Source organism: Pteronotus mesoamericanus, unplaced genomic scaffold (genome assembly GCF_021234165.1).
Source record: "Pteronotus mesoamericanus isolate MK-2021 breed Mesoamerican mustached bat unplaced genomic scaffold, CSHL_Meso_final contig_214, whole genome shotgun sequence".
Lineage (NCBI taxonomy): Eukaryota > Metazoa > Chordata > Mammalia > Chiroptera > Mormoopidae > Pteronotus > Pteronotus mesoamericanus.
The window spans coordinates 4,807,597-4,822,608 of record NW_026555089.1 but is presented as its reverse complement, the minus strand read 5'-3'; the positions used below and the strand labels follow the sequence as shown (position 1 = coordinate 4,822,608).

Here is a 15,012-nt window from a genome sequence, read left to right as displayed (position 1 = left end):
GGAGTTTATTTGGCTTCATTGGATCCTGAGGCCGAGGCCCCAGACCTGGCCGGGGCAGCAGGAAGGCACCCAGAGAACCCCGGCCCCAGATGACCCCCAGGGCGGGGGGGCGGGGTCCAGGCACTAAGCCCTGGAGCAGGGGCCACAGTAGCAGGACTTGGTCAAAAGTGCTGGTGACAGCTGAGGCCGGCCCCTCTCCCTTGCACCTCCCCTCCTCCCTGCACTACCCTTGGGGGCAATTCCCTGAGACAGGCTATGGTCCTCCCAACCAGCTGGATACAGTGTCAGGCCCGGTGGGGCAGGTAAGTTGGGGGACCCACAGGTTGCAGGTGTGTGGGGGGTGCAGTCCCCCCCATCCAGTGTGAAGGCTTCCTGTGCAGTGTAGTGTTCCTGACCCCCAGAGGGGGTGGGGTCCCTGGGGGAAACCGAGGCAGCCACAGGGGCTCGCCCGGCTCCTGTTCCAGTGTATGTGGCGGCTCCTCTGGGCAGCTGGCGTGTGGGGCAGCAGCCGGCCCCTCAAGGCCCCGCCTCCGGCATCCATGGGGCCTGGGCACCCATGTCTTTGGTCTGTGCCCTGCAGTCCTGAGGCCCCCCCCGGAAGGGGTTGGCAGGTGGAGAGTCCCAGAAGGGGTCTGAGTCTGGGAACAAGGTCCAGGGTGCCCGGCGGGGCGCGGGCTGTGGCGAGGGCAGGGGCGAAGGCCGTGGCCCCGCTGACACGAAGCTCCACGGGTCGATGCGGCTGCGAAGGGGCGAGGGCCGCGGTCGGCTGATGAGGCCCAGCGGCGGTGAGCGTGGGGTGCCCGGGGTGCCGGGAGCAGAGCGCGATATCCCCGGTGGGGGTGACACAGTGCTTCCTGTGAAGGGGGCCAGAGGGGCACAGGCTCAGGCAGCCACCTACTCCTGGGTGTCCCCAGGAGTCACTGCCCTGCTCTGGGCCTGTTTCCCCATCTGGACAGCGGGACACCCAGACGCTAGGGAAGTGCTAGGAACGCTGGCAGCCCCAGGTTGATGCGTCACTTCCACGGCCCCTTGGGTTCCACGGTGCGGCTGTTTATAATGCAGCGTGTAACCGGCAGGCCTCTGGGACGGACGGGCCTAGGCCTGGGCCTGGATCCCAGCTCTGCCCCTTACTAGTGGGAGCCGGGAGTCCCTCGCTCTCTCTGTGCCTTAAAGTTCCTTATTTAAGACACGAGTCTAATAACAGTAGCTAGTTTACAGGGTTCTTACGATGACTGAGACAATCTCTGTAAAGAACCAGAAACTGTACCTGACAATAAGCAACAAGTAGGAATCTGCCATCGTCACTGTTGTCATCCTTACTTCTATTATTTCACAACCAGCCGGGCTGCGCTCCACTCTGCCCCTGACCACTGTGGTGACTGCCCTTAGTATCAGTTCCTTTCACGCATGCCCCCCGGCCTGGTGTGTGGTCCAGCAGAGCACGTGGCCTGCCGCTGGGCCTGACTGCCCACCAGTCCTCCCACTCCCTTCCGTCACCAGGCACAGGGTCTTGCAAAGGGCCACTCACCGAGCCTCTCCTCCTCGCGCCGGCGGCTCTTGGCTGACGGCTGGCCGGCGGAGACACCCAGGTCCAGCAGCAGAGGTGCGGGGGTGGATGGGCCCGGGCTCAACCGGGAGGTGGGGGAGTCTGGCGTCTTGGAGGAAAAGCGGAGGAGCCGCGAGGGGAGCGGAGAGGGGGGCTGGACGGGAGGTGGTGTGGGCTGCGGCGTCGAGGGCGTTTGTTGGGGCTCCCCACGATCGCGGCTCGGGCCCCCGGGTGGCTGCAGGTCACGGCCGAGGCCCAGGGAGGCGAGCAGGGCGGTGCCGCGCAGTAGCGCGCGCTGGATCAGCTTGGGCGTCCCGGAACTGCTGCCGCGTTCCGCCGGGGCTGGGGCCGGCCGCCGTGGGTCCTCCGGCTCCGGGCTCGGCCGAGGCGGGTTACCTGGTGGTGAGGGCAGGGCACAGGTTAGGCTGTCTTCAGGAGGGGCCCCGGGACCTCTCAGTGGTCCTGGCACAAGGATTGAGTTCTGCTCACCACATCTTCACCAGCCCCGCCCACTGTGCCTCCCCGCTTTCTCGCACACACATTCTGGCCTTTCAGAAGAGGGTGAGGGGTGGCAGGGAAGGGCAGTGCAGGCCAAGGAACTGGCAGAGGCAAAGCCTGGGAAACAGCCAGGTGCCCTGGAGCCCAGAGATGGGGGATATGGGTCCGCCAGGAGGCAAGCCAAGGCCAGATCACGGCGGGCCTCAGTAGTCTCAATGGCCAGCCAGGGGCACGTGGAGGGTCCCAGGGACAGAACTAGGACCCGTGCCCTGTGCCCACCTCCTTCTTGACTGGGCAGAACCTGGTCCTTCTGCTTCCCTATCCCCCACTCCAGCGGTAGCTTATTTGAGGTGCACAGGCCAACTCCAACGTGCACATCAGTATCCCTATTTCAGAAAGGAGGAAACTGAGGCTCGGAGACGTCAGTTGTTTGCGTCTGGCCCCAGCTGAACGATTTAGGGGCATTATGTTGCCTGCTCCGCATCACCCCAGGTTCAGAGAGGTTAAAAGCTCGTCTAAGGTGGCACAGCCAGTACGGGGTGGAGCCGGCCTCACTCCAGGCAGGTGCCACGGAGCCTTTGCTCTCCACCACTCTCCAACCAGGCTCCACTCTGGATTTCCGGACATCTGGGTCCTACCTGTGGGCCTAGGGGTCTGTCATTGAGGTGTGGGGGGGCTAAGATGGTCTCCCACAAACCCCAATTTTGTCTGGTCCTCAGCTCTAGGCCCTACTGTGGCTTTCCACTACCACTAGAATAAAGGCCAAGTTCCTTGGCTGGGCCTTCGAAGCCCCAGCACTGTCCCCTCTGCCACCCCCTTCCCTTGGGGCAAGCACAGAGTGGGCCTGCCTGGAGCGGAGCACTGGGATGGGTGCTGAGAGAAAGAAATGCAAGACTGGGGAGAAATGAGTCGCAACTGCGGACCAGGACTTGGCACGGGTGGCGGTGGGGGGGGGGGAGGGTGGGGGCGGCGATGCTGCAGGGGAGCTCCCTGTTCTCAGTCACAACCCTGACCCCGTCTCTCTGACTCTTCAGACAGGTCTCTGCATAAAACTCATCATTTCCAGGCCCTTCCTGAACTGGCTCCTGCTTATTTTTCCAGCTTCGCTCACTCACTCATTCAACAAACTTCTGCTGACAGAGGCACTGTGGGGCTATACCGCTTCACAGACCCAGGGGATGCAGGCCTGGCCCCCTCCGGCCACTCCCTGGCTCTCAGCTCCCCTCTGGGTCCCAGCCAGGCTTCCTCTTGCCTCCCAGCACACCCTCTCCACCCAGCTCAGATGTCACCTCCTCTGTGAGGCTGGTGGTGTGATTTATAATAAAAACATATATATTTGGTCTTCCTCTCACCCCTGGCACAGAGCTCCTAAAACCCTGGGAATTTTCTAAGTGGTAGAATGATAAAGGTAAAAGGAGCACTTTTATTTATTTAAAGAAGCAGTGTTTAAATTCATAACAAACCCTTTGAAGTCACCCGCGCTGGGTCACTTTTGGTAAGCGGTGACTTTTGGTTACTAGGGACATGGGTCTGGTTGCCAGAAAAACCAACTTTGTCATCAGAGGGTTGAAACTTCCAGCCCCGGCCCCTCCAGGGAAGGGAGGGGCTAGACACCGAGTTCAGCCACCAATGATCCCGACAATCAATCATGCCCACTTAATGAAGCCTCTGTAAGAACCCCAGCTGGAGGGGTTGGAGGACTTTTTGGGAGGGCGCTGATGCCCCTGCCCCGTCCCACATGCCCTGCCCTGCACATCTCTTCGACCTGGTTCTTCTTGATCTGTATCCTTTGTAATTAACTGGTAATCTAGTAAGTAAACTTTTTCTGAGTTCTGTGAGATGCTCTGGCAGACCATCAAACCTGAGAGGGGCTCGGGGGACCTCTGAGTTACAGTCAGCTGGTCAGAGGCACAGACGGCACCTGAAGTGGGGGCAGTCGTGGGGGACTGAGCCCTTAACCTATGGGGTCCAAGTAATTAACTCCAGGCAGATAGTGTTGGAATTGAACTGAATAGTGGGACACCCAGCTGGTATTGGAGAACTCATCAGCGTGGGGAATGACCTCACATGTTTGGTGTCAGGAGTGGAGTGAGTTGAGTGTAGAGAAAAACCAGTGTTTTCCTCCTTTAGAAGTCTTCCCAGAATGCCCCCAACCTGTGCAGTGATTGCTCCTGTTAGCCGTTTGCAGCCCTGCCCTCGCACTCACTGCTTCCGCTGGACTCGTTTATTTGCGAGTCTGCCTCCTCCTCCACACTAGGCCCTCTCCGCGATCCGAGCAGTGTGGACCTCCAACATGATGCCTGGCTCATAAAAATGCATCAATACGTGTTTGATGGGAGAATCCGTTCTTATCAGTCTGGCAACAACCACGTAAGGTGATTGCTATGACCCCATTTTCAAGCTAAAGAAAGTGACCATTTATAGTGAGTTTAAACAGAAGAGGGGAAAAATATATTTCAAATAAGCAAGAAAAATGGGACAAAGCTAAGTTAAGATGGAGTCAGTGCACAATATTTGAGTGGATGGAAGTTCTTGCAGCAAAGGTTGCTGGTTTGATTCCTGGTCAGGGGACATGCCTGGGTTGCAGGCCAGGTTCCCCGCTGGGAGGCGTGCAAGAGGCAACCAACTGATCTCTTGCATACTGATTTTTCTTTCCCTCTCTCTAAAAATAAATAAATAAAACCTTTAAAGAGTGGAAGTTATTAGCTCCAGGGCAACAAGCATCACAGGGCAATTTCTGTCGCCAAGCAAGTGCCAAGCAGCCCTCCCGGCCTGCCAGGTGTCAGTTCAGTCCCTGCAGCACAGCCAGCTCGGGCCCAGCCGAAAATGGTGTGCCAGGCAGGGGCGCAGGGCCCTGCCTCTGCAGGCAGACCTGGCTGAAATCGCTGTTCTGCAGTGTGCGTGCCCTGTATCAAACCACTTAACTGCTCCTCTGTAAGATAGAGCTAATAATAATACCCACCGGACGGCACTGCCTGGCACATAGGAGGGACTCAGTAGCGTTAGCTGTTGTGGTTACTGTGAACAGTAGCTTAGGTGATGGTGGAGGTGCTGTGCAGGTGGGGTGAGAGAAGAGAGCCTAAGCTGTCTGCCGAAGAGGACGCTGCTCTGACAGCGCTAAGCCAGGTCCTGTGCGCTGGCTGTGGGCGGCTGACGGCTACGAAGAGACCCACGGGCAAAGGAGGCTGCACCTTTCTCGCCCCTGCTAGTGCTGGGCAGTGTGGAGCTGAGCCCTAATGCCTTTCACATGGGAGCTCTGCTCTCTGCCTGACCCCCTAGCTTCCCAAGCAGCTTGTACGTGAGAAACCCTATCTTCGTGTGAAAGCTTCCGAGGAAGCACGCCGTGAGCATGGGAACCAAAATCTCCCTGGGTTCAAATCCCTAGCTGGGGGCTTTACTAGGTTACCCCACCCGTTGGAGCCTCAGTTTTCTCACCTCTAAAATGGGGATAATAATAGTACCTCCCTCACAGGGCTACTGCTTGGATGGAATGCCTGGCACATAATAAGTGCTGTTATCATCTTGGAGAAAACAAAAGCCCAGAGCTGCCCCAGACGCAGTGAGAAGGGGCTCTGGACCCCCACCTGCTCAGCTCTGTTATCCCCCCTCCACCTACAAGCTCCCCAGAAGGGACTCTGAGAAGCACAGTGTGGCAGTCACTTGTCTGTCTCCATCCCACCTGGGGAGCTTCCTTCCGCTTTCTGAGCTTAGCTTCCTTTGGGTCCCAAGTTGGGGAGTACCATTCCATCTTCCTTTCCTCCCTAGAGCCTGCTGAGGGCAAGTGACTGTTGTGGGGCCAGCAAAGAGCCCTCTTTCAGGCCAGGCCTGAATAAGGGATCAGGTTCTGGGCTCCCTGAGGCTTGGGCTGTATCCAGCACAGCTGTGGGCCTGTAGGTCAGAACTGGGTTCTGGGGCTGCCTTTGCTGTGCCTGCTGGCTTCTGGTCGTCTCCCCACAGCACCTACAGGAAGAGCGCAGCAAGAGTCTGCCGGGGGCAACAAGGACACTCACCATTGAGTGTTGGGGGCGTGGAAGGAGATCCTAAGGGGGATGAATCATCTGAATCCAGGTACCAGGTGGCTTCGTCCATGCGGGACCTTCTCCTGGTTACAGGAGGGGAGGGGAGTAGTGCTTCGTGAACCTCAGGACTGGTGAGAGGCAGACGATACTGGAGTTGGGGCACTCAGGCACTCACCTCCCATTCTGGGCTTCCCCAGGCTTAGGGGAACTGGGACCCCAGGCCCAGCATGCTCGACGCTCTCCATTGCTCGAGTCCTCCTGACGTCGGGGGGACTGGCGGCCCCATGCCTGGCCCGGTTCTGCAGGCTCCACTGTCGGGGGAAAAACCGATGGGGTCTGAGAGCCCTCGTCCTTGTTCTCCCCCATCATGAGTCATGCTCCAGGTGTGATGCCAGAGGACGGGAGTCCCAATCCACCCCCAGGGCGGGCTCTGAGCCATGGAGAACTGAGCAGAATTGGGGCTGGCTGCGTGGGACTGGGTCCTGGGGCAGGCTGTCGGGTGGGGTATCTTATCTAGTCAGTCCTTCACCAGGCATCTGCTGCTTACTAGTCTGTATAAACACAGCAGAATACTGCCTAGGCTTTAATTCTGACTCTTATTAGCTGTGTAATGTTAAGAAGGTTTTTTGTTTTTTTTTTCACTTTTCTTACGTATGAAAATAATAAGGACAGTTACCTCACAAAGTTATTGTGAGAAATTAAGTTAATATTAACAAAACACTTAGATAAATGAGGAGTCATAAAATTAGAAAATACTGATATCACACATCGTCTGACTTTTAAAAAATTAGTAAAATACATGCCAGTTGGGGATCTCAGGGATTGCAGGTTAGACTGGTAGGGGAGGGAGACTGGGGCAGGGAGGAAAAGGAGACCGGGTGGGATCCACCACCAAAGGTAAGTTTTGACAGGATAAGGGGTGGGGACAAGGACACAGAGAAGAGAGGTTTCTTACACTGGATGGCCCGAAACCGGGGAAAGGTGGGCGAGTCGCCAGCTCCGACCTCGAAGACGTTCCTCCTCCGGTCCAGGCCAGGAGAGGCCTGCACAGTGATGCGGTGTTTGAAGTCTGGGTTTGGGAAGGAAGCAGGGTGCGGGTTTGTGGTGAAGGAGAGTCCAAATCCCAACGGGTAGGGTCTCTGGGCCGGCTCGTAGCCAGTGCAGGGACAGGGCCTGGTACGGCGGCTGTGTGACTGTGGCCAGCCTTGTTGCCTTCCTGGACCCCCAGCTGTCGGTAAGGGAAGGCAACCGCCCAGATTCCGCCACCAGAGCAGCGCCGCGGAGTCGGAGCCTCCCGGGAGCCTGCCCGCCCCGCCCCTCGGCCTTCCCAGAACTTCCTTGATCCCCGCCCCTTCCCGGCTGCAGCCACTCCCAGGCCGACATGCAAATATTCCCGCCGGAACCCGCCCACAAACACGCCGAATCCCAATCCCAACCAGCCTTCAGCTGAAGGACCCAATCCATCACGAACGCCCAGCCCCACCCCTCCATCCACGCAGCCAATGGCGGAAGCCATGCTGGGGCCTGCCCCTTACCGAGTGGCATGCTGATGCGCTCGCCGCCGTCGCGCGCGCGGAGCTTGCTGCGCTTGAAGGTGCCGCGGCGGCGGCGCACGTGCGGCCGCTCGCGGTCCACCTGCTGCAACAGTAGCGTCAGCTCTCGCTCGAACACCTCCAGCTCCCACTGAGCCAGCAGGTGCTCGCGCCGCCGCAGCTGCTCTGCCTGTGATCGCTGCTCGCGCGCCGCGCGGGTCAGCTCCTCCTCGCGGCTCAGTAGTTCCTGTGTCCCGGACAGTGAAGGCGGTGGGGTCAGTCCCAGACAGATCCTGGCTCCCGCCCCGACTCCCTGCTCAACGCGGACTGGGGAGGCACTCCTTCCGGGCGTCTCCTTACTACCCCCGGGCCCTGACTCCTCCCACCTTTTCCTTGGCCCGCAGCTCGTCGAAAAGGCCTTGGATCTCACGCTTCCAGCCTTCCTGCATGGAATGGAAGGAGTCCCGCGGCATTTCCCGCAGAACCTGCGCCTCCAGTGCCTCCAACTGCTGCAGGATGGAGGCGAAGTCGGGCCTGCGATGGGGGTCCTGCGCCCAGCAGTCTGGGGACACAGCGTGGAGGGGGGACAATAAGAAGAGGTCTGTGGGTGGATTTGCCTTGGGCCAAGGAGCTCTGTCCCTCACCCTCGCGCGCCATCCCCTTACCGGCCATGAGCTGTGCAAAGGGCTCGGGGCAGGTGGATGGGATGGGTAGTGTGAGCTTGTTAACAGCCACTCCGTAGGCCACAGCAAGGCAGTCGATGCCACGGTAGGGCACCTCCCCAGTCAACAATTCCCACAGCAGCACCCCAAAGCTGTAGGGGAGACAAAGGATCTGTGTACCCTCCTCTACTCACTGCCATTTCACCCCAAAGCAACCAGGAACTAAATGGTTTGGGTCCCCCTGCTCCCGCAACCTCCACCTGTCTGCCCAGCCCTATGCTTTGGCGGCCACCACTGCCCTCTGCAGCCCCACTGCTGGCCCTGTCCAGCCTCCAACCAGGCTGTACCTCCAGACATCGCTGCCCTTCGAGAAGGTGGAGGCCTTGATAACCTCAGGAGCCATCCAGGCATAGGTGCCCGCAGCACTCATTTGTGTGGTTTTGTGCCACTCGCGGGCCAGGCCGAAGTCAGTAATCTTCAGGGTCTTGTGCTCCATGTCGTCACCCTCAATGGGCTGCAGCAGCAGAACTAGGGAAGAGGGGCAGGACTGGTTGTTCCAGGCTCAGGTGGTGGGAAAAGGGAGGAGCTGGGAGCAAACTGTCACCTGACAGACATATGGCTAGGTACTGGGGGCACGGAGGTGACCTTGCCCTGGAGAGCTTGCTGCTGGGGTTGGGGTAGAATCCAGACAAAAATAACAATGCTGGGCAACGTTTACAAAGGGGCTACTATAAGCCAGGCATGTTACACTCCGCCCTAGAAGTCACACAGAAAAACCTGTCGGGTACACATTATTATCCCCATTTTATAGATGAAGAAACTGAGCAAGGAAATGACTTGGCTAAGGTCATAAGCAAATTAAACACATTCCAACCTAGTCTGAGTGGTTCCAGATCCAGTCCTGTAACTTTCTCCCAAGACTGCTTTGGATAGAAACCAGCAACATAGCAGCCTCCTAGCACTTACGGCTTTCACTTCAACCCATGTCTTGTCATTTTGCTAAGGCAGAAGTGTGAATCAGACCCTCCCTTGGGGTGGGGAGCAGGAGGGAGCCCTCTGGTGAGAAAGGACGCCCAACAGGCACCACAGGCCCCTGGTGCCCATATCGCAGTATGGCTAGTGCAGCCACTCCCAGGGGAGAGAGACTCCAACAGATAACTACTAATGCAGTTGGATGTGGAGAGAAAGGGAGGGGTCTGAGAAAATGATGGTTCTTGGCCAGAAAGGAGGAGCTTGGGATAAATGTAGGAGTGGATGGTTAGACTTGGCAGGGGCTCATGGCTTGGACCCAAATGGGGCCACCATACTCTGTACAGAGAGAAGCAGCAACTTGCAAACCTCTCATCAGGAAAAAACATGGCTCAGATGAGAGAAGTTTGAGAGGAATGGAAAGAGGACAAAGCCACAGAATCATCAAGGTTCTAAAAGGGCCTCTCCACTTTTCGGGTTATAGACACTACACTGTAGAGAAGTGACATCCAAGCCAACCGTGTTTCTGAACGTGCCATTTCAGGGCACATCTCTCAGCTCTCCTGCCCAGGCAACAGCCCCGTAATGGGGGCAGCACGGGGTACTTGGGGTGGAGTACCGGCATGCCACTCGGTAAGGGGCGGGCCCAGCACCTGATACAGCCCAGTGAGTCAGAGAAGACTTCTCAGAAGAGGTGGCAGAACCAGGGTATTCACTTTTCCAGGCCTAAAGCCACAACTCCCGATCTGCTTCTGGTCAAGCTCTCTGGGCCTTGTAGGGGCATCTGGCGCTTCCCAGCCCTGCCCTGATGCCTTTCGCTCCCGGGGCCTCTGGCTGCTTGTGCCGTTTCCTTCAGGGGCTCCCCTACCCTCAGCCTGTTCAGGGCCGGTGTACCTGAGAGCCTGGCCTCTCATCAACCTCTGCCTGCAGGCCCCAGATTGCCTTGGTCTCTCCCAGGTGCCAGCCACCCATGGCATCTCCCATACTTGGAGATCTAGGCCAGCAGTCAGCTCAGCTGCCCATCAGCTGTCCGACCTGATCTTCGTATGCCCTCAACAACCACCTTCATCACCGCCCCATGGCCAGTAAATCTTCCTGCCATTTCCCGACTCTCTGCAATCCACCCTCCCCTCTGAGCCAGACTGGGGCTGAGTCCTGAACAGTTAATAAGGCTGAGGATGACAACAAAAGCCACCTCAGAGGGTTGTCCCGAGATCCCCTTTCTGAAGCCTCAGCACAGGGTCTGACACCCAGCATGAGCGTGCTAAATGCCAGCTGTCCTAAAGGTTCTGTCGCTTACTACCATCTCTCTGCAGACTCTCTCCTTCGTCCTCTATCACAACTTACTCCCAGCTTCGCAACAGCCTCTGTCCGGCCTGGCTGCTGGAGGCTCAGACCCGGCCCATTCAGTAAACCCTACGCAAGCTCATTCCCAAGAACAACAACAGGCTGGGGGCAGGCAGCTGGAAAGGACACAGGCAAAGGGGTCTATGTGCCAGGGTTGGGGAGGGGCTCCTGCCACCTCTGGTGCCAGGAACCCAGCCATCCTCTGGAAGACCAACCCTTGCTGCTTCCTGGCTGGGTCTCCAGGCACATGCGGTACCTCACACCATACCTCAGGCTGGGAGGCCAGCCTCTTCTTTTTAGTCAGCTGATCTGAGGCCCAGGTAAGTCACCCAAAGTCTCAGCACTTCTTCGTACTGATAGCCTTTCTGCCACCTCCCACCCTCAGCCTGACCTTACACCTTCAGAGCCTCCTCCTCTCCTCTGCGTCTCCTATTTTTCTCCAAGTGCCTCGAATTTGTCCCAACCCAAGTTGCTCTTCTGGTGTTTGATGTATACCTTGGGGATGGGGTGGTCAGGGGCTACCAGAAGAGAGGGGGCTGGAGATCGCCCTGTCAGTGCCCCCTTAGGGCTCCCTGGCCCCCAGCCCCCTCCCACGCTGGCCTCTTGTGGGGCTTGGGAGTGGCCTAGGCAGCTCACACCTCTTCCGCTTCCCTCCCATGGTCCCTACTTCTCCTTTCTGGGGGCCTGGCCCAGGTCTACAATTGGGCGGGGGGTTCTCTGGGGGGGAATTGGGGGAGGTCAGGCCCAGGCCGGGCTGGCTGGTCAGTCCTGTGACTCGTGGGCCTGGAGAATTCCCCCTCCACTCCCCGCCAGGCTTCCTCACAAGGCCCCCATTGTCCAGGAAAATCACGCCATTGTTTCCTGCCTGCGCCCCCCCAGTCCAGGGACTCCCCCGCCCCAATCCCGCAGACAGCACCCCAGGCCTAGGACTGGGGTCTGCAAGGTGGGAGGCCAGGCTCAGGGAGGCTGCGGGCGCCCTGCCTGCCCTTCGCCACCACCCAGGCTCTGGGAGTGAAGCAAGGAAACGAGGGGAGTGGGGGTGCAATCCCTGGCTCCTTCCTCTCCCACAAACCCCCCACCCCCAGCGCTTTCCTCCCCTGCAGGCAGCTGGGTTGGGGAGGGAGCAGAGGCTGGAGCAAGGGCAGGAAGCCGGCTCAGGGGCAGCAGGAAACGCAGGAAGCGGTGGGGAGGGTGGGGAGCAGAGGACTGGGCTATTGTTCCATTTTTTCTGGAAAGAAAACTGGAGGAAAAACAGAAGACGGAGTCCCCTCCCCCTGGGGCCTTCGGGGAATCCCCCTCAGGCTGTGGCAGGGAGTGGGGGGTCCCTAGATGGCTAGGGCACAGAAGTGAGGTGGAGAGGTGGAAACTGCCCCCTACTACAGACTAGAGGAGTGGGTGGGGTGGCTCACAGACATCCCCTGGCCCCTCTGCCCTGGCAAGGACTTGGGTATCACCAAGTCCTGGCGTTTGCTCTCCCCAGGTCCCTTGTCCATGGTCAGCCCAGGCCAGGAGGCTCCAAATAGCCATGCTCACCCCTCCATGCCTCTCCAGTAACCTCACTGGCCCTTCCTATACTTCCTTTTGCTCTATAGCCTGTACCCTAGGCCCCAGCAGGCCCAGCCCTGGGTCCTCACTAGTGTGCTGGATCCTGCCCCCTGAGCTTTGCTCCCGTCGGGCCCTGCCTGGACACCCAGCTGGGTGCCTCTGTGAATGCTGCCTGCTTCTGGCCTGGTGTGAAGCCTGCCTGCTTGAGGAGGCCCTCTGAACCTGTCACTCCTTGTTCTGGTCCCCCGCCGGGCAGTGCACGGGGTCTGAAATGGCTGGGCATGGAGTGCCTAATCCCACCACGCCTACCCCAGGGCCGATTCCAGGCGAGGTGCTCCCACCCCCAAACATCCCCAGTCCCAGCTGGGAACCCACTGTGCGCCGGCATCAGACACCAGGGCTTGCCGAGCCTGTTAAGCTATTTCCCTCTCCCCGTTACTCCCTTTTTACAGAGTCTGAAATTGAGGCTCTGAGTTGAAATAACCACCTAGCGGTTGTGCAGCCAGGGGGAGGGGTATAGCCAGAACTCCAGCCCTGGCATCGGCCTTGAGCTCCAGGACCACCAGGCTGGCCCTTCGGAGCTCTCCGTTCCAGAGTACCTGCGCTTCCCACGCGGAGGGGAGCCAGAGCACCACCAGCACGAGTGTGAAAGTTAGGGGCCGGAGGACGAGGAGTGCCCGCATCCAGTGCTCTGCTTCCTTGAGGTGGTGGCCGTGGCTGGGCAGGGTCATTATGGCCCACCTGAGAGATCCCAGTTTTTTTAACTTGGCAGCTGTGAGCTGGGGTCAAGGGCTTCTGTGGTTGGGAGCAAGACCTTTGGTGCCTGGTATTCCTACTTTGGGGACAGTGGGCATCCCAGTCAACTGGGACTCCCCTAGGGCAAGAGCTCCTGCCTCTAGCACCACAGAGGCCAGGCTGAGAGAGGTCTGGGGGCCAGGCACCCTTCAAAGGAGCCACCGGCAGGTTCAGCTGAGAGTTGGCAGTACGCGTGGGCTTGGGCCATGCCACCCTCCAACCACCGCTCCCCAAAACTCACTGTTGTTGGACTTGAGGTCTCGGTGGATGACGGGCACCAGGGCCTCACAGTGCAGGTAGTGCATCCCACGGGCAATCTGCACAGCCCAGTTGACCAGCACGTGGGGGGGCACGCGCCGCCCCGCCAGGGCACGGCTGAGGGGCCCGCCGGCTGCGTACTCCATCACCAGGCACAGGTTGGGCTCCTCGAGGCACACGGCCTTGAGGGCAATGATGTTGGGGTGTGCCAGCATGGCGAAAAGCCGGGCCTCCTGGCGCACACTCTCAGCGGTCACACTGATGTCCTCATCGGGGTCCTGTCGAGCTGCCTTCACAGCCACCAGCTCGCCTCGCCAGCTTCCACGGTAAACCTTGCCGAAGCCACCAATGCCGATCACCTCCTCCAGCCGCAGCTCCTGGAAGCTGGCCACCTCGCAGGGGGGCGGGCCGCCCCGAGACACATAGTTGGACGGAAAGATGCCTACCTGGCCGCCTACCTGGCCCGCCCACCAGCCCTCATCGCCTGAGATAGCTGCATCCCGGGACAGCACCTCCACACGGTCACCCTTCCGCAGGGCCAGCTCGTCCTGCCCATTGGGCTCGTAGTCGAACAAGGCTGTCCACACAGGGTTGGCATAAGCCGCTGCTTTCGGGGACCCCTCTGGCCAGCCTCCGCTGCTGCCCCCGCTGCCCCCACTGCCACCGCCGTTCCATGACCCCAGTGGACTCTTGAGGAAGAGGTTCTTCAAGGGCTCCATGGCTGGGAGCCGGCGTTGGGGCTTGTGGGGGACCTTCCCTGGGTGCCCTTGGTCTCCACCCCTTCTGGCTGCTGAGGCCCTAGTCCCGGAACCTGGGCATCCGGGCCCTGGCCCTCAGCCCCAGACCCACGCCTCTCTGGGGAGCCAGGCGTGTCGCCTCCTGGCCCGCCGCATCTCGGGCTTTCTGAGGAGGGCCACCCAGGGCAGTGTGGTCAGGCTCGCGGGGTGGGACCCCGAGGTCTCTGGCGTCTCACCATTGCCAGCTCAGAAGGGCCCCGACGTCCCTCAGTCCCAGAGCAGTCCTGGGAGCTTGGTTCCAGCACCCGCCAAGTGTAAGGTGGAGCCAGCCAGGGGCAGCGCCTGGACTCCGGTTGGGTCTTTTTGCGCAGGGGTGGCTGGAGTGTCCCTAATTGGGCCGGGCTGCCCCTTCCTGGCCCAGCTCCCTCGGCCCAATGGCTCCAACCCCCGTTCCCTTCTTCCTCCTCCCTTTGTACTTTGGCCCCGGGGGCGGGAGGCAGAGGTGGAGGGTGGAGTTTCACTTTTTTCCGCTCTTCTCCCTCCTGCAGGAAACAGCATCAGATGACGCGAGCGGGTAGCACCGCTCCCCTCCCAGAGGCTGTGGGAGACTGAGCCTGGGCAGTTCTCGGGTCGCGGTCGAGGAGAGGCAGGAGGGGAAGGGTAGCCCCGTCCCCTGTGGGAGTTGCCTCTGCTAAGGACGGGCCACCCCCGCTCTGTGCAGCGGCATCAGTATCAGCAAAACTGGGTAAAGAGCCTGGTTTGGAAGTGGGGCAATCCTGAGTCTGGTCTTGGCTCTGAAGTTGTGACCCATTCTCTCTGCGCCTCATTCTCATTTCTGAAATGGGGACCAGAAGCTCTGCTTTGCAGAGCTAGTGGGGTGGGGGTGGGGGTGGGGGAGACTGGAGGAGGACGGAACTGGCTGCACCTCAAGCTCTTGGAACGGGTTGTCTAAGGCTCTCTCCTCTTCCCTGCACTTGGGAAAAATTCACTTCTTCATGCCCGTTCTCCAGTGGGCAGAAACCTGAAACTTGTCCCGAACTTTGCCCAGTGATTGGATTCAGAATAGCTAAGTCGCCCTCACAACCGCAAGGTTGACCCCTTGCC

At 59.4% G+C, this 15,012-nt stretch overlaps 1 protein-coding gene across 1 annotated transcript; it reads right to left on the bottom strand.

Moving 5' to 3' along the window:
• Positions 1 to 14,626, bottom strand: MAP3K11 (mitogen-activated protein kinase kinase kinase 11). The gene is made up of 10 exons (XM_054570874.1): positions 13,155 to 14,626; positions 8,605 to 8,785; positions 8,261 to 8,409; positions 7,982 to 8,157; positions 7,599 to 7,842; positions 7,019 to 7,132; positions 6,239 to 6,374; positions 6,055 to 6,146; positions 1,529 to 1,942; positions 1 to 854 (listed from the first exon to the last, which is right to left on the bottom strand). The coding sequence occupies exons 1-10, from the start codon at positions 13,888 to 13,890 to the stop codon at positions 517 to 519; spliced, it is 2,580 nt and encodes an 859-aa protein (XP_054426849.1). The 5' UTR covers positions 13,891 to 14,626; the 3' UTR covers positions 1 to 516.
• Between the last annotated feature and the right edge of the window lie 386 nt (positions 14,627 to 15,012).

Coding starts and splice junctions, on each gene's coding strand:
- MAP3K11 (XM_054570874.1), bottom strand. CDS start 13,890: ATGGAGCCCTTGAAGAACCTCTTCCTCAAGAGTCCACTGGGGTCATGG. Junction 8,158..8,260: donor CTTTGCACAGCTCATGGCCG/GTAAGGGGATGG, acceptor CTGTGTCCCCAG/ACTGCTGGGCGCAGGACCCC. Junction 6,375..7,018: donor CCGGTTTCGGGCCATCCAGT/GTAAGAAACCTC, acceptor TTCCCCCGACAG/TGGAGCCTGCAGAACCGGGC.